A 22,842-nucleotide genomic window follows, 5' to 3' on the forward strand; every position below is an offset into this window, starting at 1 on the left:
CTGCAATGAAAACTTCACAACCGAACCATTCGCAGCCGAACGGGGCCATACATTTAAAAAACAGCTGATAGTATGCAAAAATGTACAGGTGTGACACTTTGAAGAATTTTTTTTGCGTTCATTACACTGTGGCTACTTCGTGTGTTTACACTGGCTAATATTTTTTATATCTTCCAACGGGGGTATACGCCTAGCATCAATAGCTTTAAAGCGGTGAGCTGAAACAAGTCGGTCCTATAGCAAATGGGCAAGCAAGTGTTTCTCGTGGTCTTATTTTCACCAGCACCATGACCACTGCCCACTGCCTTCAGTACAATCATTCCCCACCGAAAGAGTAGCCATCCTGGCTACCTTAGGACGGGAAAAGACAGAGATCTTGGCACTGCTTGAGCCGGGAGACGGGGACCATTTCCTGGCCAGGACGACGTTGGTCGTCCGACGCTTCCATTGGCTCGATGACGTAGTTCGCGGATGTTTGTTTAAGTATCCGATAAGGACCGTGGTACTTGGAGAGCAAATTGGAGGAAAGGCCTGGAGGAGTAGAGGGCAGCCACAACCAGACCAGCTAGCCAGGAGCAAAGCACGTAGCCGTAGTGGATGAGTCGTGGCGATGCTTTTAGTGGCCACTGGTCCAGGGACGTGAACAAATGAGAGAGCTGACGACATTCGTCGGCCTATGCAGCCACTCTAGAAAGAGTCGTCGGCTCCGATGCATCTGGCCAGTAATGTAGATCGTGGCTATAGTGCATGAAGGTTCGTGTCCATAAAGGAGAAAAAAAGGGGACGGACCGTATTTCATCTTGGTATGGTATGGTAAAGGTATGGTAAAGGTTGCAAGGGGCCGGAGCCATGTTGAGGTGGCGTCTTGCGTCGTTGGCTTGTGTGGCATGACCGGACATACTGGCGAACGAGGCGGTACATACCGCACCAGTATATAGAAGCTAGAGGCAAGAGTATGTCTTCAATACACCAGCGTGGCCACATTGTGGGTTGCCGTAGAGCGTGGCGCAGATGTTGGAGCAGAAGTGCCGGGGTTGCTATAAGAAGCAACCACTTGCACCCACTGGAATTGTAGTTGCGGTGGTATAACAGGTTATACCGAATGATGCAGTGCGCGGCTTGGCGACGAAGCATCCGAGAGTTCGGCGCTGGTGACTGGCTAGACAGGAAGTCACTAAGCAACGAGATCCATGTGTCTTGGCGCTGCTCTGATGGCATGTTGGAAATGTGGAGGGCAAAGGCGCCGCAGGTGAAAATAGACGACTGGGCAGGACAAGAAGGCAGGAGTGACTGGGATATAGCGTCGGCGTCTGAATAGTTTCGGCCAGAGCGATAAGCCACGCGGATGTCTTATTCTTGTAGGTACAATGCTCAACGGGCGAGCTGAACAGGTGGATAATTTAGTGAAGATAAGCACCATAGGTCATAATGGTCGGTCACGATGCCAAATGGACGCCCTGACAAATAAGGACGAAATTTTCTGATAGCTGAATTGATGGCCAGACATTTCTTCTCAGTAACAGAGTGGTTCGCATCGGCTACGGTAAGGGATGCGGCTGGCATACGCGACGACGTACTCTTCGAAGCCATCCTTGCGTTGTGCAAGGACAGCGCCAAGCCCGACACCACTAGCGCCCATATGGATCTCAGTCAGAGCAAAAGGATGGTAGTGACGCAGTACTAGAGGCGAGGTGAGAACGCCTGGCAGTTCTTGGAATGCATCGTCAAACGCCGGGGATCAGGCCGATAGGTCAGAACTGCCGGTGAGAATCTGAGTCAAAGGGGCAATAATAGAGGCAATGTTAAGGAAAAAGCGCCGGAAATATGAGCATATGCCCATGAAGCTTCGAAGCTCATTCATCGAGGCCAGTTTAGGCAACTCAGATACTGCGCTAAGTTTCGTGGGTCCGGAAGAACACCGTCTTTTGAAAATGCATGACCGAGAATAGTAAGCGTGGAAGTGCCGAAGTGTAATTTCTTCATACTTAGTTGCAGTCTTGCAGTGGAAGGCACCAAAGGACTTGCTCGAGGCGGCTGAGGTGCGACGCAATGTCCGTGGAAAAAATCATTCTCATTTAAATAACAGAAGCTGGTTTTCTACTTCAGCCCTCGAACAATGGTTTCCATCATGCGCTAGAAAGTGGCAGGCGCGTTCCAGAGGCCGAAAGGCATGCCGGTAAATTCATATAGCCCATCAGGTGTTACAAAGGCTGTCTTGGCACTTGGCATTTGCCAGTACCCGGAGTGCAGATCCAGCGAGGAAAAGAATTCCGCTCCCTGTAGTCTGTCCAAGGCATCGTCGATGCGCGGCAGAGTACCGACTTCTTTGCGCGTTATTCAGTTATGGCGGCGATAGTCGACGCATAAACATATGGAGACATTTTTTAATAAGGGCAACCGGAAATGCTCAGGGACAGTTTGGGTGCTGGATGATGACACGCTCCAGCATGTCATCAACCTGCTTGTCAATGATCCGGCGTTCAGCGGCCGACACACGATACGGAAGCTGGCGCAAGGGTGTTTGTTGACCGGTGTGGATACGGTGAATGACTGTGGACGCTCGGCCCAAGGATGGTTGGTCGGTGTCAAATGAGGCACGAAAACGCCGGAGGAGCTTTATAATTTTTGTGTGCTGCGCAGGTGTGAGTTCTGCGTCGATGGAACGAGCGAAGACGGCTACAAGGACATCGGTCGTGGTGGCAAGAGTCATGGCAAAAATCGGAAGTATTGCCATACCACGAAACATGGTGGCCGCAAGAAAGCAATTGAAAGCTTGAGGGTTACCCAGGCAGTCGCTGCGGAGTAGATATGATGGGCAAGTGGGTGGATTACACACGTAAAGGGCAGCAGAACCATCGCAAAGAGTGACATCGGCAAACGGAAGCAGGAAGCTTCGGTGGCGCGCACAAGTGGCCGATGACGTAAACAGAACAGATGAGCTCGCAGCAGAGTTACATGGCACAGGAACCACAGCAGCGGAGAAAGGTGCGATGTGGATGTCAGAGGCGGGAACAACTTTAGCAGAATAGCTAAAGAGCTTGATTGGCTGAAAGGAAATTCCATCCAAGTATAGCGTCGTGCGAGGAACCAGATAGGACGACAAATTCGATAATATACATAACACTTTGAATGACGACCAGGGCTGGGCGCGACGCTGACGGCTGAATGCGATGCGAGGTTGCCGTTTTCAGAGAAAAAGAGGTAAGGGGAGTGGTCACTTTGTTCAAATTGCGGCAAAGCTTCTCACTGATATTAGAAACGCCGGCTCCGGTGTCAATAAGTGCGTGTACGGTGAAGCCGTCTACGGAGAGTTCGATTTCGTTCGCCGGGGAAGAATTAGGCATTGAAATGTTCGACGTAATGTAGTTCTTGCCTATTAAACTGCTGCTGTCAGTTCTCCTCTCGGGCTGCAGGGATGGGTCGAAGAACCGTTGGGGAAATTGAATGGCGATGCGGGGAAGGCGACCGACATGAATCGAAGGGGTCACGACTGTAAGCCGAGTCGGAGGTAGGTTAGATGGATCATGACGCGGAAACCGAGCAGGCCTGTAGCTTGAGGTGCCCCCACTTTAAAGTAAATGGAGGCTGCGGTAGCAGCACAATCGTGCTACGCGGCCCGGGAAATGGCAGGAAGAGTATATTGGCCGGTTATTAGGTGTCCTCAAGGTGTTGACGACAAGGGCTACAGCGTCTGCGTAAGGGACGGGAAGCGGACAAGTAGGTAGCGGCGGGACATGGAAGGTGCCAGAGGAGGGTAAGGCCGGGCGACTGCGTCATCGTAAATTAGCGGTCCAGCAGCATGCCACAGAGGAGGGGCAGGTGGCAGTGCCGCGGCAACTTGCCTCTTAATTACGCGACGAAGCGAAGGAGCCAATGTTGTCGATGCATCGGGTATGCTAGGCGCCAGAGAGAGTTGGCGTGCGACTTCCTGGCGAATGAACTGTTTTATCTCCAGCATTAAAGCAGAGATGTCGGCATCGTCGCGGCCGAAATCCAAAGGAGATAGATCTGTGGCTCCCTGCAGAGCAGTGCGTGTTGAGGCATGTTTATTGCGCTGCTCGTCACACTGCTGAAAGAGCTGTATGACCTCGGCAATCGTCTAGGGACTCTTCGCGACGAGCATCTGGAAGGCATGGTCATCGATGCCCTTAATGACGTGCTTTATCTTGTCAGCCTTGTCCATAGATGAGCTGATGTGCTTGCAGAGCGAGAGCACGTCTTCAATGTAACTGGTGAAGTTCTCGTCCGGGCGTTGAAGTCGACCACGCAAGCGCTGCTCAGCACGAAGCGGGCGAGCGGCGGGACGGTCACAGACCTCTGCCAAAGTTCTCGTGAAAGTCTTTCAGGTAGTAGGGTCGTATTCATGATAGCGGAACCATAGGTTTGCCACGTCAGTCAAGTAAAAGATGAAATTAATGAACTTGGCGCGGTCGTCCCACTTATTATAGGCTCTTGCACGGTCATATTCGGCGAGCCAGTCATCCGCGTCGTGGTCATCTGTGCCGTTAAATATAGAAGTATCACGCTGCCGGATAACGCCAGAGCAGACGATGACCAGGGGCACGGGAGCAGCAGCCTGGGACGGTTCGGATCATCGATTTCAATATCTGGTGGTAGCGTCCGACTGCAGAGTTCCAGGAGGTCGGAGAAAATCCCAGAACCTCGACTAAATGCAACGGGGGTGTTCGCCTATCAGCACTAGTTCTAGGCTTGCAACGGTAGGCTGAAAAAAGTGGGTCCTATAACGAAACCGGCAAGCAAGCGCCTCTCCTCCTCTTATTTTTTTTCACCAGCATCGTGCCCTCTGGCCTGTGCCTTCACTACAATTTAATAATTTACGAGAAATAATAACCATTTTCAGTATGGCACCGCTGTCAATACCCTTGCTATTTATCGCAAGTTAGCGCTGTTAGGACGCCGGATTCTCCTTCGTTCTAACTTGCACTCTGGTGCTGATAAAAAGTTGGTAACCGGGGTTCAAGTGTCATAGGCATCACAGACCAGGCGATCGGGCAGGAACGACGAAAGTTGGCATTGCAAAACTTGACGATTTATTTCCATGAGGCAACATTGAGACGAAAGGACACAGAGAGTTGTAAATGGCTCCAATGTGACAACTGAAGCAGCCATCGCGCCTCGAACAGGTGAGCTGTTTGCTGGAAAGAGGTGCTGTCTTTGCTCTGATTGGCCACCAAGATGTGACTGGAGAAAGCTGTTCCTTTTCTTTGAAGATGTCATCCTGTTGTCTCAAGTGAATGGAGCCCTCTTTCCCCGGGGTGTTTACTACTTCCGGATGAATGGAAGAATTTTGTAAGCTCACAAAGAGCACTTTACGTAAGAGGCGTACTCTTTCGTGGTAGCGCCTCTATGCTACACAAAGCGCAGACTCTGTGTTCTTTGCTGAACGAAAGGAACGTTCTCCTTTGCCGCATGGCAATTATCACCTCAAAATAATCCTGTAGGCCGGAAGTCCTTTCAAGCAATAGGATAGCCGTCTCCTATTGAGTAGGGGATTTAGGTCAGCGCGCGATCACACATAATCTGGTTTTTTTTGGAGTACCGGATACTTCAACAGAAAATTCAATCGAGTCAGAGGAAAAAGCCCTAGATTTGATAAATAACACTTTAAAACTTAGTTTAACTTGCGACCACATAGTGCGTGCACATAGGATTGGTCGCTACAGTCAACAAAAATCACGACCGATAATAGTTACGTTTCTCTCTTATAAAGCCAAAGAACAAGTTTTGTCTAAGCGCTCTCTTCTAAAAGGAAGCAGCCTGACTGTGAGCGAAGACTTCTGCGAGGCAACCCGCAATATCAGACATAAATTAACGGAATATGGCAAGGGACTAAATGTACCCTACAGGCTACGTTACAAAAGACTCCTCGTGGGAGAAAAATGTTACGGCTACGACATAGATAACGATGTATTCTACGAAATAACACCAGGAAACAGAAATTCCGATCCTCGAATTCTGCGCTCAGGACGTGTCTTACAGAACTCGCGATAGCGAAACGACAGGGGAGATGCTTGCACTTCATCGAAACATGGTATTTCTGTTGTATCCACGAATATTCGCAGTATATTTAATAAAAGGGACGAATTGTGTTCTCTGGTTGATGACATTGATGCTGACATAATAGCGATAACTGAAACTTGGTTGACTAACAAAATAACAAACGAAGAATTGTTTCATTGCCGTAAAAGATACGTTGTGTATCGGAATGACCGTACTGACAGAATAGGGGGTGGTGTGTTACTTGCTGTTAGTAAAGACGTTGAGTGCTTTAATGTACCGATAATCACTGAAATTGAATCTATCTGGTGTTGTTTAACGATTAATTTCAAAAAAATTATCTTAGGCGTCTGCTACCGGCCACCCTCGAATAGTTCGTTTTGTGATCACCTGCATGACTGTCTAAATCAATTAACAGTAAGATTCCCGGGAGCAAAGATAATTCTTATGGGTGACTTTAACTTTCCTAACATAAATTGGTCAAGCACATGTCCCTTCTCTAACCCATCATCCAGTGAGGCTAATCAGTTTATCGCTATTTGTTCTGACTTTACCTTAGTACAAACGGTCGTTATTCCAACACGTGTAACAGGCACTACGTCATCATTACTTGATATCGTGCTGACATCATCAGCTGATATTATATCCCCGATAACGCACTTACCTGGCCTTAGCGATCACGATACATTACATTTTACAATCACGATATCACTACCACTGAAACGTAAACGATTTAAGGAAATAAAATATTATAAAAACGCTAACTTCTCGGCAATAAACAACGAACTTGCTTCCTTTCTTGACACGTTTCTACTTTGCCATCTTGATCGTTCTGTCGAGACAATTTGGCGCCTCTTTAAAGAAAAAGTATCTGATCTAATAAATCGTTATATTCCAGTGCGACGTATATATTCAAATAGTAACGCACCGTGGTATTACAGACACCTTAGCAGACTAAGTAACAAAAAGAAACGCCTATTTCGTATCGCCAAACGGTCACTAAATCGTGAACGCTGGTTCTCATACAAATCTGCTGCCTCCACGTACTTTTCAAATTTACGGTCTGCAAAATTTTCCTACTACAATGTTACCCTTCCCAAGCTACTAAAAACTAACAATTAGGCATTCTGGAGCTCTATGAAAGGAGATAACACTAGAAAGATTACTCTAACTTCACTAACTGGGAAAGCAATCGCCGACCACGCATGTGCTGACGTGCTGAATGACAAGTTCGTACAGGCCTTTTCGCCGCCTTCGCATGTTACTCCTCCTCCTGAAATACGGCCTTAAAGATACCCCCCCATGGATCCCATAGCATTTAATAGTAACGGTATTAAATCGATTATAAATAAATTAGAATTGAAATCGTCATGTGGTGTTGATGGAATTAACATTAAATTTTTACACAGTACTAGTGAATATTGCTCGATAATTTTAGAATTACTTTTACATCAGTCGCTTCACAGCGGCACATTGCCTTTAGATTGGAAAACAGCTAAGATAGTTCGAATCCATAAATCTGGTGATACGCATAACCCTTCTAATTATAGGCCCATTAGTTTAACTTCTTTGCCCTGTAAAATAATGGAGCACGTAATTTATTCTCAGGTAATCAATCACCTTGAATCTAACAACTTCTTTACATCTAGCCAACATGGTTTTCGTAAAACATTCTCCTGTGATACTCAGCTTGTTTGCTTTGCTAACGACTTGCATTCTAACTTGGACGCAGGATTTCTTACGGACTGTATTTTCCTTGATTTCGCTAAAGCTTTTGACAAAGTACACCACACATTACTGCTATCTAAACTCAGCGCACTAAACATTGATACTAATGTACTTAATTGGATAAAAGCATTTCTAACACACCGCATGCAATTCGTAAGCGCTAATGATGTTAATTCAACTCTTACCCCAGTTAAATCAGGTGTTCCACAAGGGTCTGTGCTTGGGCCGCTGTTATTCTTAATCTACATTAACGATCTACCTGATAACATTTCGTCTAAAATTTGTCTTTTTGCAGATGACTGCGTAATATATCGCAAAATTACTAATGACACTAGTATTTCATCTCTTCAGGACGATTTAAACACATTGCATAACTGGACTATAAAATGGCACATGCAGCTCAATGTCAAGAAATGCAAATCAATGCGAATATCCCGTACTAATGAAGCTTGTCCTGCATATTTACTTAATAACATTCCTTTAGAGAGCGTAAGAAATTACAAATATCTGGGCGTCCATATAACCTATAACTTATCCTGGAAGTACCATATCGACTTTATAACGAGCAAAGCTAATCGCACACTTGGATATCTTCGTAGAAACTTCTCGCTCACACCATTATCACTCAAACATTTATTATACACGACATATGTCCGTCCACAGTTGGAATATGCATCATCAGTATGGGACCCACATCATGCCACCTCAATTAACTGCCTTGAAAGTGTCCAGAATCGCTCCGCTCGGTTTATACTAGCTAATTACCATCGTACAGCAAGCGTAACACAAATGAAGACTACTCTGAACCTACCATGGCTATTAACCCGCAGGAAACAATCACGTCTATGCTTATTTCACAAGATTTACTACCAGAACGCTGCGCTTCGGTCGGCGTGGATTAACCCAGCACCATTCATCTTCTCACGTAGAGATCATACGCATAAGGTACATGTTTCTCGCTCTAACACACTAACACATTCGCAATCATTTTTACCTAAAACATGCAACGAATGGAACGGTCTGCCAGCATCTATTGTTAATATAAGTAATCCTGTTCAATTTAGAAATGCTTTAGTTAACTACGTGTAAATCATGAAACTTGCGTTCAATATATCATGTGAATTGTTATTGTATAAGTGCTATTTTTTCAAATTGACTATGTATGTATTTACCTATCATTCCGAATCTGTATATTGAAGTGTATGATGAGTTTTTTTATGGTGAACTACAACTACTATTTTTTGTATAAATTATTGAGCTAGTATAATTTTCCATTTTTACTTATACTGTGCCTTTCCTGTTCATCATTTTTTACTTCCTTTATGGAGCCTCTCCCCTCTATAATGTATATTTACTCTGAGGGTACTGTAAATAAATAAATAAATAAATAAAACACGCACAGTATTTCCGGCTATTAGCGTCCCATCGACGACCGGAAGGTTCTTCTTTACTGCCACTAGAAACATAAAAAGTCGCCGAGTCGCCCAAAAGGCGAAGCACCGATAGCAATAGTAAAATAGTACAGAGCTATACGAAGTAAACTTCGTAGTTTTTTCGGTCGTATAAACTGGTAAACATTACCTAACTAATTAAGTTAACACGAACTTTGTCACGCTCGTGCAGGTAGACATTAGAACATCTCACTCGATGACCAAGAAACTCGTTGTCAAACACTGGAGTGAGGAATTGCGGCCGGAGCAGTGATCGCATTGACCTTTATGCAGCCGCTTGCTTCAATGCGAACTTAGTGTTGAAAGCCCATGGCGCATACAACGCTACGAGCACTCGCCGCAATTTGTCGACATCGCTGATTGCTTTCCGAGATGAAGACCGGGCGACCACGCACTTTGTCTACAATGCAGATCATTCTTTAGATAAGGTGCCTGCGCGGCTGTGCCGTAAGCAGCAGCTGGCGGAATAGGACGCCATCTCCCCGGTCCCTCCCCTCCACCCGATGCTTTGCGCGCGATGATATTTGGCGCGATTTGTGCCCGTTTTCTTCCCTTTCCTGCGCTATATTGAGCCGCGATCGTCCGGTAATCCTCGGAAGCTTCCCTCGCACATGCAGCTACGTGGGTGGCGACGATGCTATCGTGCTCGGCGTTTACAGGGAACATCCTGGCGACGGCTAATATGACGGCAGAAGCGCGCCTGGAGTGCCCATAGAATTGCTCTTTTATTAAAAGAAACATACCTTGTAGAAATCTATTTCGCAGTTAAATAAAGCTCGTAGGCCAGCGACCTGCCACTACCTACAAAGAATGAATCGCACCTGTCAATTAATTTACTTCTGCGAAAAGCGAGTCGTAAAAGCCCTTACTTACCGCACTATGTCAATAAAATGGCATTTAGCTAATTAGCGCTATGCCTTCACTTTGATTTAGGACCAGGGCAGCCATTCCGGAAGATAGAGACAGAATGCAAAAGGACTCGTGTACCAAATGCCGCTTCGGGGTTGTAAAATTACTGGTGGCGTAAACAAATCTGAGCTACCCACAAAGTCTTCTCTTAAATAGCCTGCGTTGTTTATGAGCGTAAATTAGGGCTCATTGAAGAAGCTTGTGATTCGCTATGGCACTGCAAATCCTAGATAGTGCTGGCCGTAAGGTTTGCAGGTGACCGCTCACTGTCGGTGCGTCTTCTGCAGGGCGGTTTGGGCTTCAGCGAATTTGCGCTCGAAGAAATCCATGCTCTGATATTTGTGGTCACTGTTTATCTATGGAAACGTTCCTGATGGTCTGAGAGATTTTCTATGATGTCATCTGGAAACCAAGCAAAGGAACTTAAAGTCTTCCAAGACATATGGAGTAACCCTTATTAGTATAAGCCACGTATCCTTGCTTGCGAATTTTGCATCCCGCATCGCCATGTAGTAGCTCATTGCCAGCCAAATGTAATCAAAGCGATAGGCGTATTTACACGCCCTAGTATGTATTGCCCGCTGTATCAGTGGAGAGACAAAGACTAAGGATCATACCTGAAGCAAACGAAGTACTTACATATACTATTTAGGAGTATTAGGGTGAGCCAGCAGAACTAGCCAGGCAGCCTGGACCAAACAATGCGGCGGACCAACGTCGCATACAGTCGATCCCCAATGCTACCTATGCAGTCCATGCTTTGGAATAACATAAGTATCGTACGTGAAGGTAAGACTCAGGTCAAATTACTCTCCCGTGAGAAAACAGTTTATCTTATAACTACTTAAGATTCATTTGGCATTGCTTCTAGGTCGTTTTCGCAGACGAAGGTAAATCCTACAACTAAACTCGTGTACTGGAAAGAATGCGGGGAAGGACCCGTTTTCAGAGAGGGTGATGAGTCGCTGCAGGCCTTGTTGCACAACACTAGCCGTTGAGTTCTGCACCAAAACTTACCCAGGTATTCTCTGAGTGACATAATTCACCGGCACAGGGATTCTCAAACTGCGGGTCATGACACCGAAAGGGGTAGTGGGCGTTCTTTCTGGAGGTCATGCATGGATGATCCAATTATGGTTCATTGCGGTTGTGGTAACAGAGAATACATTTCAGTCTCGGTGCCTATACTCTTTCATAGCAGTTTTACTTCAGCAATTTGATCGTTTTCCTTAACCCCTGAAATCAGTTTTGTCCACAAGGTGGACGGCGAAACGGTAATGCCAACGACATTTTAAACCTTTATTGGTCACAAAGAAAACTTCGCCGAACAACGCCTCCAAATGGCAGCCAGTTTTGCCTCAACAAAACCGCAGAATTGGAGTTCCGCAGATATAGTTGTAGGAGGAAATAAAGTACATAATTTTCAATAGAACACAAGAATAAATCAATCCATGGTAAAACCATTACCACGCATTTTGGAAGTTTTGTCGGCTGTGGTTAAAGTGTATGAAATAAATAAAATATAAAATCATCTACGTCACTGAAAAATTGAAATTTTCACCCTGCTTATAAAAATGAGTGAGGGGACAGGACCATAGCAGGTTTGGTAGTAGTAAACGGGGCCATGTACTGGAAAAGTTTGAAAATCACTGGGCTAGTGGATGGAGAAGCCTTACATTTTATTACCACTCATTCGTCTATTACGCCTTCATAACATTTCCTTTCGACTTGGAGGGCAATGGCCTACAAGCCATTGAAATGAAGCCAATGTAAAATTATGCCTTTCATTTTTCAGACACCTATCGATTTCTTAATTCCATTGCAGCTTACAAACTCTTCGAAGAGTGTTCAACGACTTCTTTTTTTACACGTTCCCAGACGTCTCATTTTAATTGTCTTCACTATCCATTTTTGCACCCTCCTGCTTAGCAAACAATTTTATACCAACTCACCACCATTCGTTTAAACAATATTCGCATAATGTAAATGAGTGAAGAGCTTACATACACTTGTTTGACAAAACTTACCCGGGATGTAATTTTAGCATTTCTGCTGATGGAAGCTTCACGTTCGAAAACTTCTTAACGAATGAACGCATCATTCATTACGGAAAGTTTTCTTTTAGGACTCACGTGGGAAGAGGCGACAAGACGTTGCCCCCCTGGTGTGTCCCCAGCTTGCCACAACGCGGATGATTCTGTAACCGTGTCTGGTACCGCCGAAGCCGTAGAGACTATGGTCGCGCAACTCCAAGCCGAGAACATCTTTGCCCGCAAGATCGACAGCATGGGCGTGGCTTTCCACAGCAAACACATCGAAAGCATCGGCCCTGCCTTCCGGGAAGTCCTAAACAAGGTAATATACGCTGGGAAGTGATGTATTAGTGATAGGGCTGCCAAATTTAGAGAAGATGGACATGGGATGGGTGGGGCGGAGAGGGACTTGTGACGAATGACTACGACAGGGCCAGGAAGCCACCCGTCTGTAGTCGCAGCATCGTTAAGTATTTTTAATCCTACCTGGTCATCATTTACAAGAAGTATCCACTAACGTTGCCTAGGCAGCGCCTACAGGCAAACTACAACTATGACGAAAGCGAAATTGACTTTATGACAATGCAACAGAAGATCAAAGCGAAGAACTTGTAGCTTGTCTAGCTGCCAAATGATATAAAAAGGAAATTTGTTTCATTTGTTCTTCAGTGAAAAAAGGCAAGTAAGGACATTTGGCCATCACGACAGGGTTAATGCTGGGATCAGGTGTTATTGGAAGCTCAGGACTGTCCCGTAAAAGTCAGGGTGCATGGCAACACTAATTCCTTCTCGACTTGATACCAACTCTGGCAAATTGCAAATCGGTATAAATTCATGGACGCTGTAAAGTACGTTGTGCATTCGAAAATCAGGTTAACCTCTTTAAAGGAAAATTTAAGCGAGGTACGTTTTATACGCGTCACGGTCTCCCTTCGCTTCTTCAGTTTGCACCGGAAGCGTCTTTGCTACATATATTCGAACTGATGTTAGTACTTTGCTGGAGCTGATCTGATACTCATTTCTTTTTCAGTAGCATTTTCGTTTTTATTTTTATGAAATCAGGCAGTCTTAATGTGCATATGGTGCTAGAAATTACTCGCAATAGTTGGTTCATACCAGCTTGAATCATAGGCAGAGCACTCCACACGCCGTGTGGCCGCCCTTTCAATGTAAAGGGGCACAAGACCTTGTTCACTGTTGAGAGTTTTCGACTTGCTTGCTTTGAAACTGTGAAAGCTGTGACTCCTACTGCAGAGGAAAAAATATCCTGCTGTAGATTAAACACTGAAAAGTTCCCCTGCATTTACGGAAGAACAGGTATTCTGTGATCCCCTGTGTTCCTGAAACAATCCATTTTCTTTGTCTCCATTATTAAATGTGTTGCTTACTCACTGTTCTTCACTCGGTACCAGACGTCAGCCCTCTCCAGGTGGTATATTTCTTTTTCGACATATTCTACAAGAAAGAATAAAACTGATGTAGGCTTCAAACTAACTGTATACATATTCACCTTAAGAAAAATTCTTCCACTGAAGCGAAAGGTTGCCCCTGCCATTCTTTAAAACACTTGGCGTTTGTTCTTCCATGGCACACTCCTCCGCATGAACGCTATCTTCTGCTACTACTTCCTATAAGTTAAATTTTGCTTTGGAGAGGAAACGACGTGTCCGAAGTGCAGGACTTCTCAAACTCGATTCATGTCCCACTCTAAGAGTTCCCTTAGGCGACATGAGCACGTGTCGCATGGAGGAGGACAAGTCCACTTGTCGAAACGTTGTCTCCGCCATTCACCTTGTCGAAGTTTTTCTCATCGTCTTAAATTTCCGTCTGTCCCCTTTCTCGTGTTTATTCCGGATATGAACACAAGAAAACAAAGTAAATCATATTGCAAAACGAACATTATTTGCACTAAAATAACTTCCAAATATCAGATACAGCCATGTTGAAAAACCGGGAATAGTGACATGCTCTATCGTTACACGTAAGATAACATCGGAAATGTAACCAATTACCAAGCAAGTATTTCTGTTTATGCAATCTATGTAACGCAAAAAAAAGACAAGTGGTAAAGCCTCCTATTTCTACACACATAAGAATGCAAATAACCAAAAAAGGGCATATGTCTTACTTCTGTACAAAAAGATGGAACTTTTATTTCATTACTTCCGACATAATCTTGCACATGTCAAAGTTAAATGGGATTCCGCTCTAGCATTTGCAGCTTTATGACTCCATGAAATCGAAGTAAAGAGCCTATGTTGCCCTTGGGTACGAGCCCACTGTGTTCTTTTAAGGATAGGTTTGGTTTTAGAAAAAAATTCTCAACTTTCCATTACAACGTTAAAAAGAAGGCGGATTGGGACATTGATCAATATTTTCGTCCCTGATTATGGTTCATGTTTTCAAGGCGTGCAAATTGGAAGCAGCGTGGTCAAGCTTAGAAACGTCCCACAGTGCTCCCTTCTGTAATTTTAATGTTTTTTTAGATTCCTTTGAGACTTCGTTAATTATACTAAGCTAAGTACATTTTTCAAGAGTCACCGAATGCATAGTACGCTTGAAACTTGCGCTTTGAATGCAGCGCTCGGCAACGGTAAATTGCACTCATTTCATGTACCCGAGTTTTACGCACATTCAGTATACTAACATCTACTTTATTGAAAAATACAAGGTAATGTGAATCCGAGCTAAATGTGCCATGAAATTAAATAGATTTGATCACCGGTGGCTTTTCTCTGAGTTCTATTTTCAGAACTCAATCTTTGTCAAAGGATTATATATGTTATTTTTGATTTTGTGGCAGTAATATTAAGGTGGCTTGACAATTGCCTAACATTTTTTATAAAGTCTTTCAATGCATTTAGCTTCTAATCGAGCATCATTAGAACCAACAAAAAATATTTGTGAAAGGCTCAGAGCCAATGCCATTCTGAAATGCATTCTCACTAAATTTGGCTATCGAGCAGGCCATACCCCATCCAAAGCCACGTAGCAAGCGCTGGATCAGCACATCGGTTCCAGAGAGTCGTTGGCACGAACCTGACTCGCAGCTGTGCTCTGCGGAGTACCAAACCAACAATTTCTTGAACCCCGTGCTCTTCCGGGATGCCCTCAAATATGTGCCCAAGGACGCCATCTTGCTGGAGGTCGGACCACACTGCCTTTTGCAGGTGAGTGGGATGCTCAAACAACTCCCTGTTCTCCGCGGTTCGTCCTTACGCTGAAAGCGCTGGTAGCGTACGCTCAACGAAAAGGTCATGAGCTAGATGGTGCAATGCTGCCTTCGAGCGTATCTATCTCCGGCTTCGTTCTTGCCACTTCGGATTTTTTAGCGATTTAGTTTAGTATTTCATTACCGAATGAGAACGCTGGTGCTGAAGATTCATGAACTCAATATTGCCGATCCTAATATATTCCTTTCTGCTCAAATATTTTTAGGAATATTTATCATTCTCTTGAGTTAGAAATGTCAAAATATGATAACCACTTTCAGTGTTCCTACTGCAGGACAGACGCCGTTGTTTCGCAGCTGTGCTACATAAGTAAAGATTAGAAAATAGCACCATCAGTGTCAGGTGCCGCTGATGACTCACTGAGGGAACGCATGGAACTATGGACTTCTAAGCCATCTTCCAATCATTTAACAAGAATGTCTAAGTTTTAGGAGCTCAGCGAATTCTTTTGGTGTATTGATATTAAATGGGATTTTTAATTTAGCAAGTCACTCGAAGCACGTCTGCATTCTGCGATATTACATAGTATCACACTCCATCTCCTTCAGCGACCGCCACACTCAAGGGGAATCTGATGACATGATCTTTTCATGTTTGGCTGCTGTCATTATCAAGGACTACAAAAATTATTAAAAGTAGTCACCTTACACTGATAAACTCGTGTGTTGTGGATGGAAATCAGATATATAAAATGATATAACGCCAAACAAACTTGCTGCGATATTTATATTGGGCTTTGTTAACGCCTGGTATTTGAGCCTACCATTGATGCTCACGTTTCTTTAGCGTTCACAGACACTTTAATTTGGAAGTTTACTATTCATACAACTACTGTTTCAAAAGTATACTGTGCCCGAATTCCTCTGAAGTTCATGGTGTCGCACTTTCATCGCGCTTCGTGAACCACTAAGCGCAGTGGTAGATATTATTTTAATCAAATCAGCGATAATTTAGGACGTCTGGTAACAGTCGTTACTTTAGTCGCTGAGCGATAGGCTATTTGTTTGGTGTAAGAATTTGGGTGTTGCGAAATGACTCTTCTAATAGCTTTCATGGATTCAAAGTTCGAAGGACGAAGATACATTATATTGCAGATTCCAATGCCACCTTTCTTCATACTGTTGAAGAAAGAGAATCTTTTGTATGCAGGTTCTAAAGTGCTGCGGATACTGCTTGCCGGAGGTTAAAGAGCAGCAAACATTTATTATGCCTACATACCCTTCAACTCATCACAGGCGATCCTCCGACGTGCTGTAGGCCCCGACGCTACTTGCCTGGGCCTCATGAAACGCGACGCTGACAACTTGCAGTATTTTCTCACCTCGCTGGGCCAACTTCACACTCTTGGGGTCAAGCTGGACTTGTCCGTGCTCTATCCTCCAGTTCCGTGGCCCCTGCCCCGTGGTACGCCTAACATCGGCCACTTGGTTAGCTGGGATCACTCCCAAATCTGGGATGTCGCTCAATGGAAAGATTTTCCTTCCCCAGAAAAGGTATTTGAGTATTTCGTATATTGGAACACGCAGTCTTAGATATGGTGTTCAATTGAACTTGCTCTTTTCGCTTTCCTACCCTTAATAAATTGCCAGTTTTGTGGCTCTTGTGACAAATCTTGGAGCTATTCAAAATTTAATCCATAACACAGCAGTTAGATAAATATCGCTCTAATTGGCAATCAAAATTACCGTACATCATTAGTGAAAACTGGCATTCTTACACAATTGACGGCGAATCTCTAGCGAGGGCTAAAGAAATTGCATAGCCATCTGTGGGGCTATGGGTGGGTCTCGCAGACCATTAAGCCGTGAATTATGTGCCTGACGAAGTTAGGTTTCAAAGGATGCTATGGCGACAAACCATCTAAATAATAGAAAATATCGCTATGTATTCTAATGCTATGCACAAGAGAACTTATTAAGCAATCTTGGCTGGTGTGCTAACTGACTGGCCAAAGCTGCTTTATCAGTTTTGATTAGAAACAACGGATGTATAAAGAGGACATATGTCAATTGGCATTAATGTTCACGTCGATATCGCTCGGGTTGTGAGCTTTCAACGCTGGTTTGTCCATTCGGGTGCAAAGTCTTGTTTTGAGATAGCGATTATATTAGCCTCCACGCGAATGCTCACCGTAGGCGTCAGCGTCGCCGTGGTGCTCGGCACATATTTAAATACATATACGTTATATGCTTGTCCATCTCACCTATGCGCGTTATATCACTACACTATTCAGTCACCAAATTAGGTGATACCAGGCCATGCGTTCTCGATTAAATTATTTTGCAGGATTTTTACAATGACAGCCCAGAGATAAATGTAATGACAGGGAATATGCCCAGCACACGCATTTTATGTGAGGTATTCTGCGACTATACAATAATAAAAGCGTAAATCATATCAGCACTCAAACAGAAAAAAAGTTGTTTTACTGTCGCGGATTTTTGTGGGAACATAATGGCGCTTTTGCGGTGTCGCTATAGGCCCTACGTGGCGTGTTAAATCTTTTTGGGGTGCCGTAATTCTTCGTGCACCCGCGTATGCCATGACCGTGTTTGTCGGGCCTGCGTGTGGTTAAAAGATCGTCCGAGAATTTCAAGCGCAACGCTATAACCTTCGTACCGCAGTCAGCGCTTTGCCCATCAGGTTCGAAACTGCCAGTTTTAGTCTATGAACTACACTGACCCCGCTTACTTCAGTCCCATACACAGAGCTGGGCGAATATGACCTTTCCCGCATAGAAATCGAATAACAATAATAGGTATGGAATCTCCAAATGAATATTGAATAATTAAACGCAGTCGCATATATAGCAGGACCATTTATTTTAATGTAATTTGGTGCTACCCTAGTATTTGCAAGTTCCAAAAGATGTCAGCAGCAGATGACTGGTTTTTTGTTCAAGAATGATGATTTCCAATTTGCAAAGCTGAATGAATAGCCTCTCGACAATATTCGAATTTGATAGCCAGCAAGCTCTCCGAGAAAGAATGGTTGCTACATGATTAGGTTCGTAAAAGTACTAAATATTTGGTTACAGAAAAATATATTGGAAGCTGTAGCAAATAAAGACGCTTCTGAAGGAGATTTCTGTGCTAGGCACACATAACACATCTTGTTCCGAAGAAAACATCGGTGGTTTTAGTGAAAGATAAAACTTCTACATAGCTATGCTACCAAAAAAGAAAAAGCTGAATCACAACCTACATGAAAAATCACAGGATGCCATGCAGGCTTTCGTCTAGCAACCGAAAACAAAGCTAAGATTAGCCATTTTCTTAGTTTTTCTGCGAACTTTTGTAGTTGTCACCAATAGGATAAGAAGCGATGCCTTGTATAGTGGACAGAGCACAGTAACCCCACTGTGAAAGTATCGTGGGCCCAGAGGCTCAGCACTCAGTAAAAGATGCATTGGGAACCTAAATTGCCTCTACCTCCTTGTTGTGTATTCACATGCTATTTAAACACAAAACAAAACAAGAACATATGGAACACATATAAAGAGGAGGCTACGTTACCCTATCTTAACCATCCGTGAATACGTGGTGTACTTGGTTATGGTGCGTGGGCATGATTTCACCTGATGCCGAGTATCCCAAGCGCAGCCTCGCGCCGGTGCAGCCACACTAGGCCGAATGTGTGTATGTGTGTCGGCTTATGGAGCTGTCCGAGCCCTGACACCGGGGAGGGAAGCCTTTCGCTCTGGGGATCCAGGGGCCTGGCGGGCCTGTTGTCGACGAGCACCGTTGGCTTCTGCCAGCATAACTGTGCTGGTAGCACTGCTGGCGGCCACGCATCCCGTGGCAACACTTGGTCTCGTCAGCGACTCTCAGGAGGGAACGCATGCATTGGCACCACGGTGGACCGCTAACCGCTCAATTGTTGTCTGGCGCTGCTGCGCTCCAGGAACGGGCACCCCTATGCGGACCGGTGGCCGCCTTAGTCGCCACCAGGACCCCTCACTCCTGGTCGTCGCCGGCCCGCACCCGTTCTTCGGAATCGTCCAAATTGAACTGCAATGCGCGCTCTCGTCGTGTGCCGCACCGGCAGACACCACTTGATCTTTCAAGCCGTCCGTCCAGCACACTCTTTCTTCTCCACTCGTCACGCCCACCTGTACAGTCGGCTCTTTCAAAATATTTCTTTAGCTTCAAGTATTACAAAATACCAATTGCTCTTTTTCCAATACGAATCAAACACTATGCACTAGCTATTCGTACTCATATTCTGAGCTTCCAATATTCGCCTACTCCGAGATGTTATACGACATTAAAAGGGAATTTGTGTGTCAGATACGCTTATACTGCATGGGTCTGCTAGGAGCAGCAAAAATAGTAATCCTAGAGAATTGCCTGTTTAAGTGCTAGCACTTTGAACAATGAATTGTGCTCTGAAGGAAACTGTATCGTGGTAAAGCGTTCACAAATTCACTTCATACTGAGGAACATGCCGTAATTTTAGCGGCATAGGAGTAATAACAGGCGTCCGTTGTCAAAATATGAGCATTGAGGACACCAGTGGAGATTTTAGATAGTTTGGACTCTGCATGGCTATTTAACGTGTCAGGTTATTCAGGCACTCTGCCTTCGTTGCATACCACCAGGGGCAAATCAGTAAATGTGGACTCACAGTGCGATACTCTTCAAAATCAATGGGGTAGCAGGGAAGTAGTGAATATTATTACAACTAGCAATACTTAAGCCTGCTTTTTCTTAGAAACATGATGATAAGCAGCGTTCGTTGGTGTCCTTTATTTCTAGAACATTTATTTTACACGCTACAAGTAAGGTTGAACAAATACAAAATATTATATACCCATCGCACACAGATGTTATATTATATGGCTGTCAAGTGGCATTGTGTCCTTGAAGCGTGGTTGTCACATTAGTGTGTCGCTGCACGCAACAAACCTCAGGAGACTTACTTTGCTGGTCGGAAGTTGAATGTTTTCCAGGGTGGACCTATAATCCTGCGCTACGTATGTCCTCCAACATGATGTACAAATGCTCAAGATATTTTTCAAATGTACTGCAAAATGCATCAAATCTGGTGATGCTGAAGCTTTGCGCACGCTAGCATAATGCTCATTAGTCTGTGGCATGAACACGGGATATTGGGGAGGCTAAACATGGGCTAAGAAGCTCCTAGTTGCACATACATTGGCTAGGTTAGGTTAGTAAATCATTGTAGAGTTAGCTTCATTATGTGGAGGGTTTGATTCATGTACCTAATCTTGTCGGAACACATTTCATGCTCACGGCACTCGCAGACGTTCGAAGATGTTATGGATGTTGACATCGGAACACACAGCGAAGACAAGTACTTGGTCGGTCACCAGCCAGATGGACGTATCTTATTCCCTGCGACTGGCTACTTGGTTTTTGTTTGGAAGTTCTTGTCCAGCCGCCATGGAAGACCTATGAACGAGACACGTGTAATCATCGAGGACGTGAAACTGCAACGTTTCACGATCCTGCCTTTATCAGGTAAGCAAAAAATAATCTTGCTCACTGTTGGCGACTATCGTCAATCTGATCAGCGGGTCAAGCGCGCCGGCTTTCACACATGAGTTGTCGAAGGTTCGAGGGTAATCGCTAGTGCCCGCTTGTCTTCCAGAAAATACTATGTAATTCCCGTGGCACAACCAGTCAGCTTACACAAGGTTCGGTGACATCAAACTACGGCTAGAACCGCTGATAACATACGATAAACTGCTGATACATGCAGGCGCATCCTGCCCCGAGCGTTAACATTTAACGTTTAACATTTGTTAGCCGGTGACAAGTGGTCCCCGGAGGAATATCACCAGGTACTCCTGTCAATATGAACCGAAACCAATAGGTACATCAAGCACTGTTACTCTTTAAATATATCCATAATGCCGAGTTCACGACTGAATTATTCTTGAGAATAATTTTTTTCTGATTTTCTCTACTTCAGCAGTGCCTCGGAGGTGATTCCTTCACAAAAAGCGTATTTTTACTGCTTTCCGAACGTTAAGTAGCAACTAGAAATCTTTTCATTTTTTTTAGGATAATTCCCCGTCACAATTGTTTTTTGACATGTTAGACTTCCCCTCCGCAGAATCCTAACGTTGAGTAGGGTTTAAACAGGCAATTAGGCTTTCTGAGCTGAAACGCATGCGATGAAAATTTGTTGGATCTATAACCGAACATGCTCTTGTATGTCCAGGTCGTGTGCGCTTCCAGATCAGCATGATGCCTACATCTGGCGAGTTTGAAGTGACTGAGGGCCGAGCCGTGGTTTGCCAAGGTCGGATCCGCATAGTCGAAGAAGGCGAGACGGTTCTCCTCAAGGACCCTCCGGGAGCACCTGCAGAGACCGTTTCGTACGATATGGACTGTGCAGACGTTTACAAGGAGCTGAGACTGCGTGGATACCAGTACTACGGGGCCTTCCAGGCAACCCTCAAGGCTTCCTCGGAGAGTAAGTGTGAACAAGGCCTTAAAGTGTGGCGTTGCAACTAGAGCTATTGTTATGACAAAACCCCTTGCCCCTTCGGTATACATTGGGCAACTAATAGCAGTTTTCATTCATTCTTATAACTTCATTCAGTGCCCTGCGATTTGGTGGGGTGGGCCTGGACCTGGATAGCGTTGGATAACGAAAATACTTTCAAATGCATACGCGGGATAATGGATAAACTACCTCGGCATCAGCACCTAGTAAAAAAATTGGCTGAGGCTTAGCTTGGTTAAGCCTAGTCAGATGCGAAGCATATTGGTGGCTAAAGTTGGTAAGGCATGGCTGTTCTCGGTTATACTTGGTCTTTCTCGGCTAATCTTGGTAAGGCACGTTGCTTGGCCAGACGTTCTTCCCGCTCTTCATCAGTCTCTGTAGCACGCCGCAACCTTCGCTTCTCATTCCAACGAGCAGCTCTGTCTCCAGGAGGCATCTCACCTCGTGAGTGTCTAGCAGAGGCAAGCGCAGCTGCTTATATACCGCCGCGACGCCGCGAGCGACGGCGCGAGTTGGAGCCCCATTTCTCCTCTGTCGTGACGTCACGGTGTCACGTGGTCAGCCTTGAAGGCGACGCCGCGAGTGACGGCGCGATTTGGAGCCCCGTTTCTCCTCTGTCGTGACGTCACGGTGTCACGTGGTATGGCATGGGGTCAAAAGTCATTGAAGGCGACACCGCCGCGCCTGAGGAGCTGGGTTGAGCTCTAGTAATATGCTTCGCATAAAAATTGGACGGCGCTTACGCTTCACCTTTAGGATTGGGACGCGATAGCATTGGAAGATCCCTCACTGCTTGTCCTGCTAATGTTTACCGTGAAACGCTGGCGGCGAACGCTATGCACGAAGGCGGCCTCTCTGGGAAGAGCGCAGCCTCTTGCGTGGGCCGCTATGGGGCGGGGGCGAACGCCATCTCTAGGTGCTGCAGAGAAAGTGGAGCGCTCATCCGTGGCGTCCAAGGTATTTGCGCCCCGCAAATGGAGGACGCCACCGCCG

The 22,842-nt window shown here is 45.1% G+C and overlaps 1 protein-coding gene across 1 annotated transcript in view; it reads left to right on the forward strand.

The window, feature by feature from the left end:
* LOC135910185 (fatty acid synthase-like) overlaps positions 1–22,842 on the forward strand; it is a 136,917-nt gene that overhangs the window by 64,336 nt on the left and 49,739 nt on the right. The window contains exons 10-14 of the mRNA XM_070524610.1: positions 12,232–12,461; positions 15,106–15,309; positions 16,608–16,865; positions 20,639–20,855; positions 21,562–21,816. Of these exons, the coding sequence (XP_070380711.1) occupies positions 12,232–12,461; positions 15,106–15,309; positions 16,608–16,865; positions 20,639–20,855; positions 21,562–21,816 (1,164 nt within the window). The remainder of the gene's footprint in view (positions 1–12,231; positions 12,462–15,105; positions 15,310–16,607; positions 16,866–20,638; positions 20,856–21,561; positions 21,817–22,842) is intronic.

This window comes from Dermacentor albipictus, chromosome 8, assembly GCF_038994185.2.
Source record: "Dermacentor albipictus isolate Rhodes 1998 colony chromosome 8, USDA_Dalb.pri_finalv2, whole genome shotgun sequence".
Lineage (NCBI taxonomy): Eukaryota > Metazoa > Arthropoda > Arachnida > Ixodida > Ixodidae > Dermacentor > Dermacentor albipictus.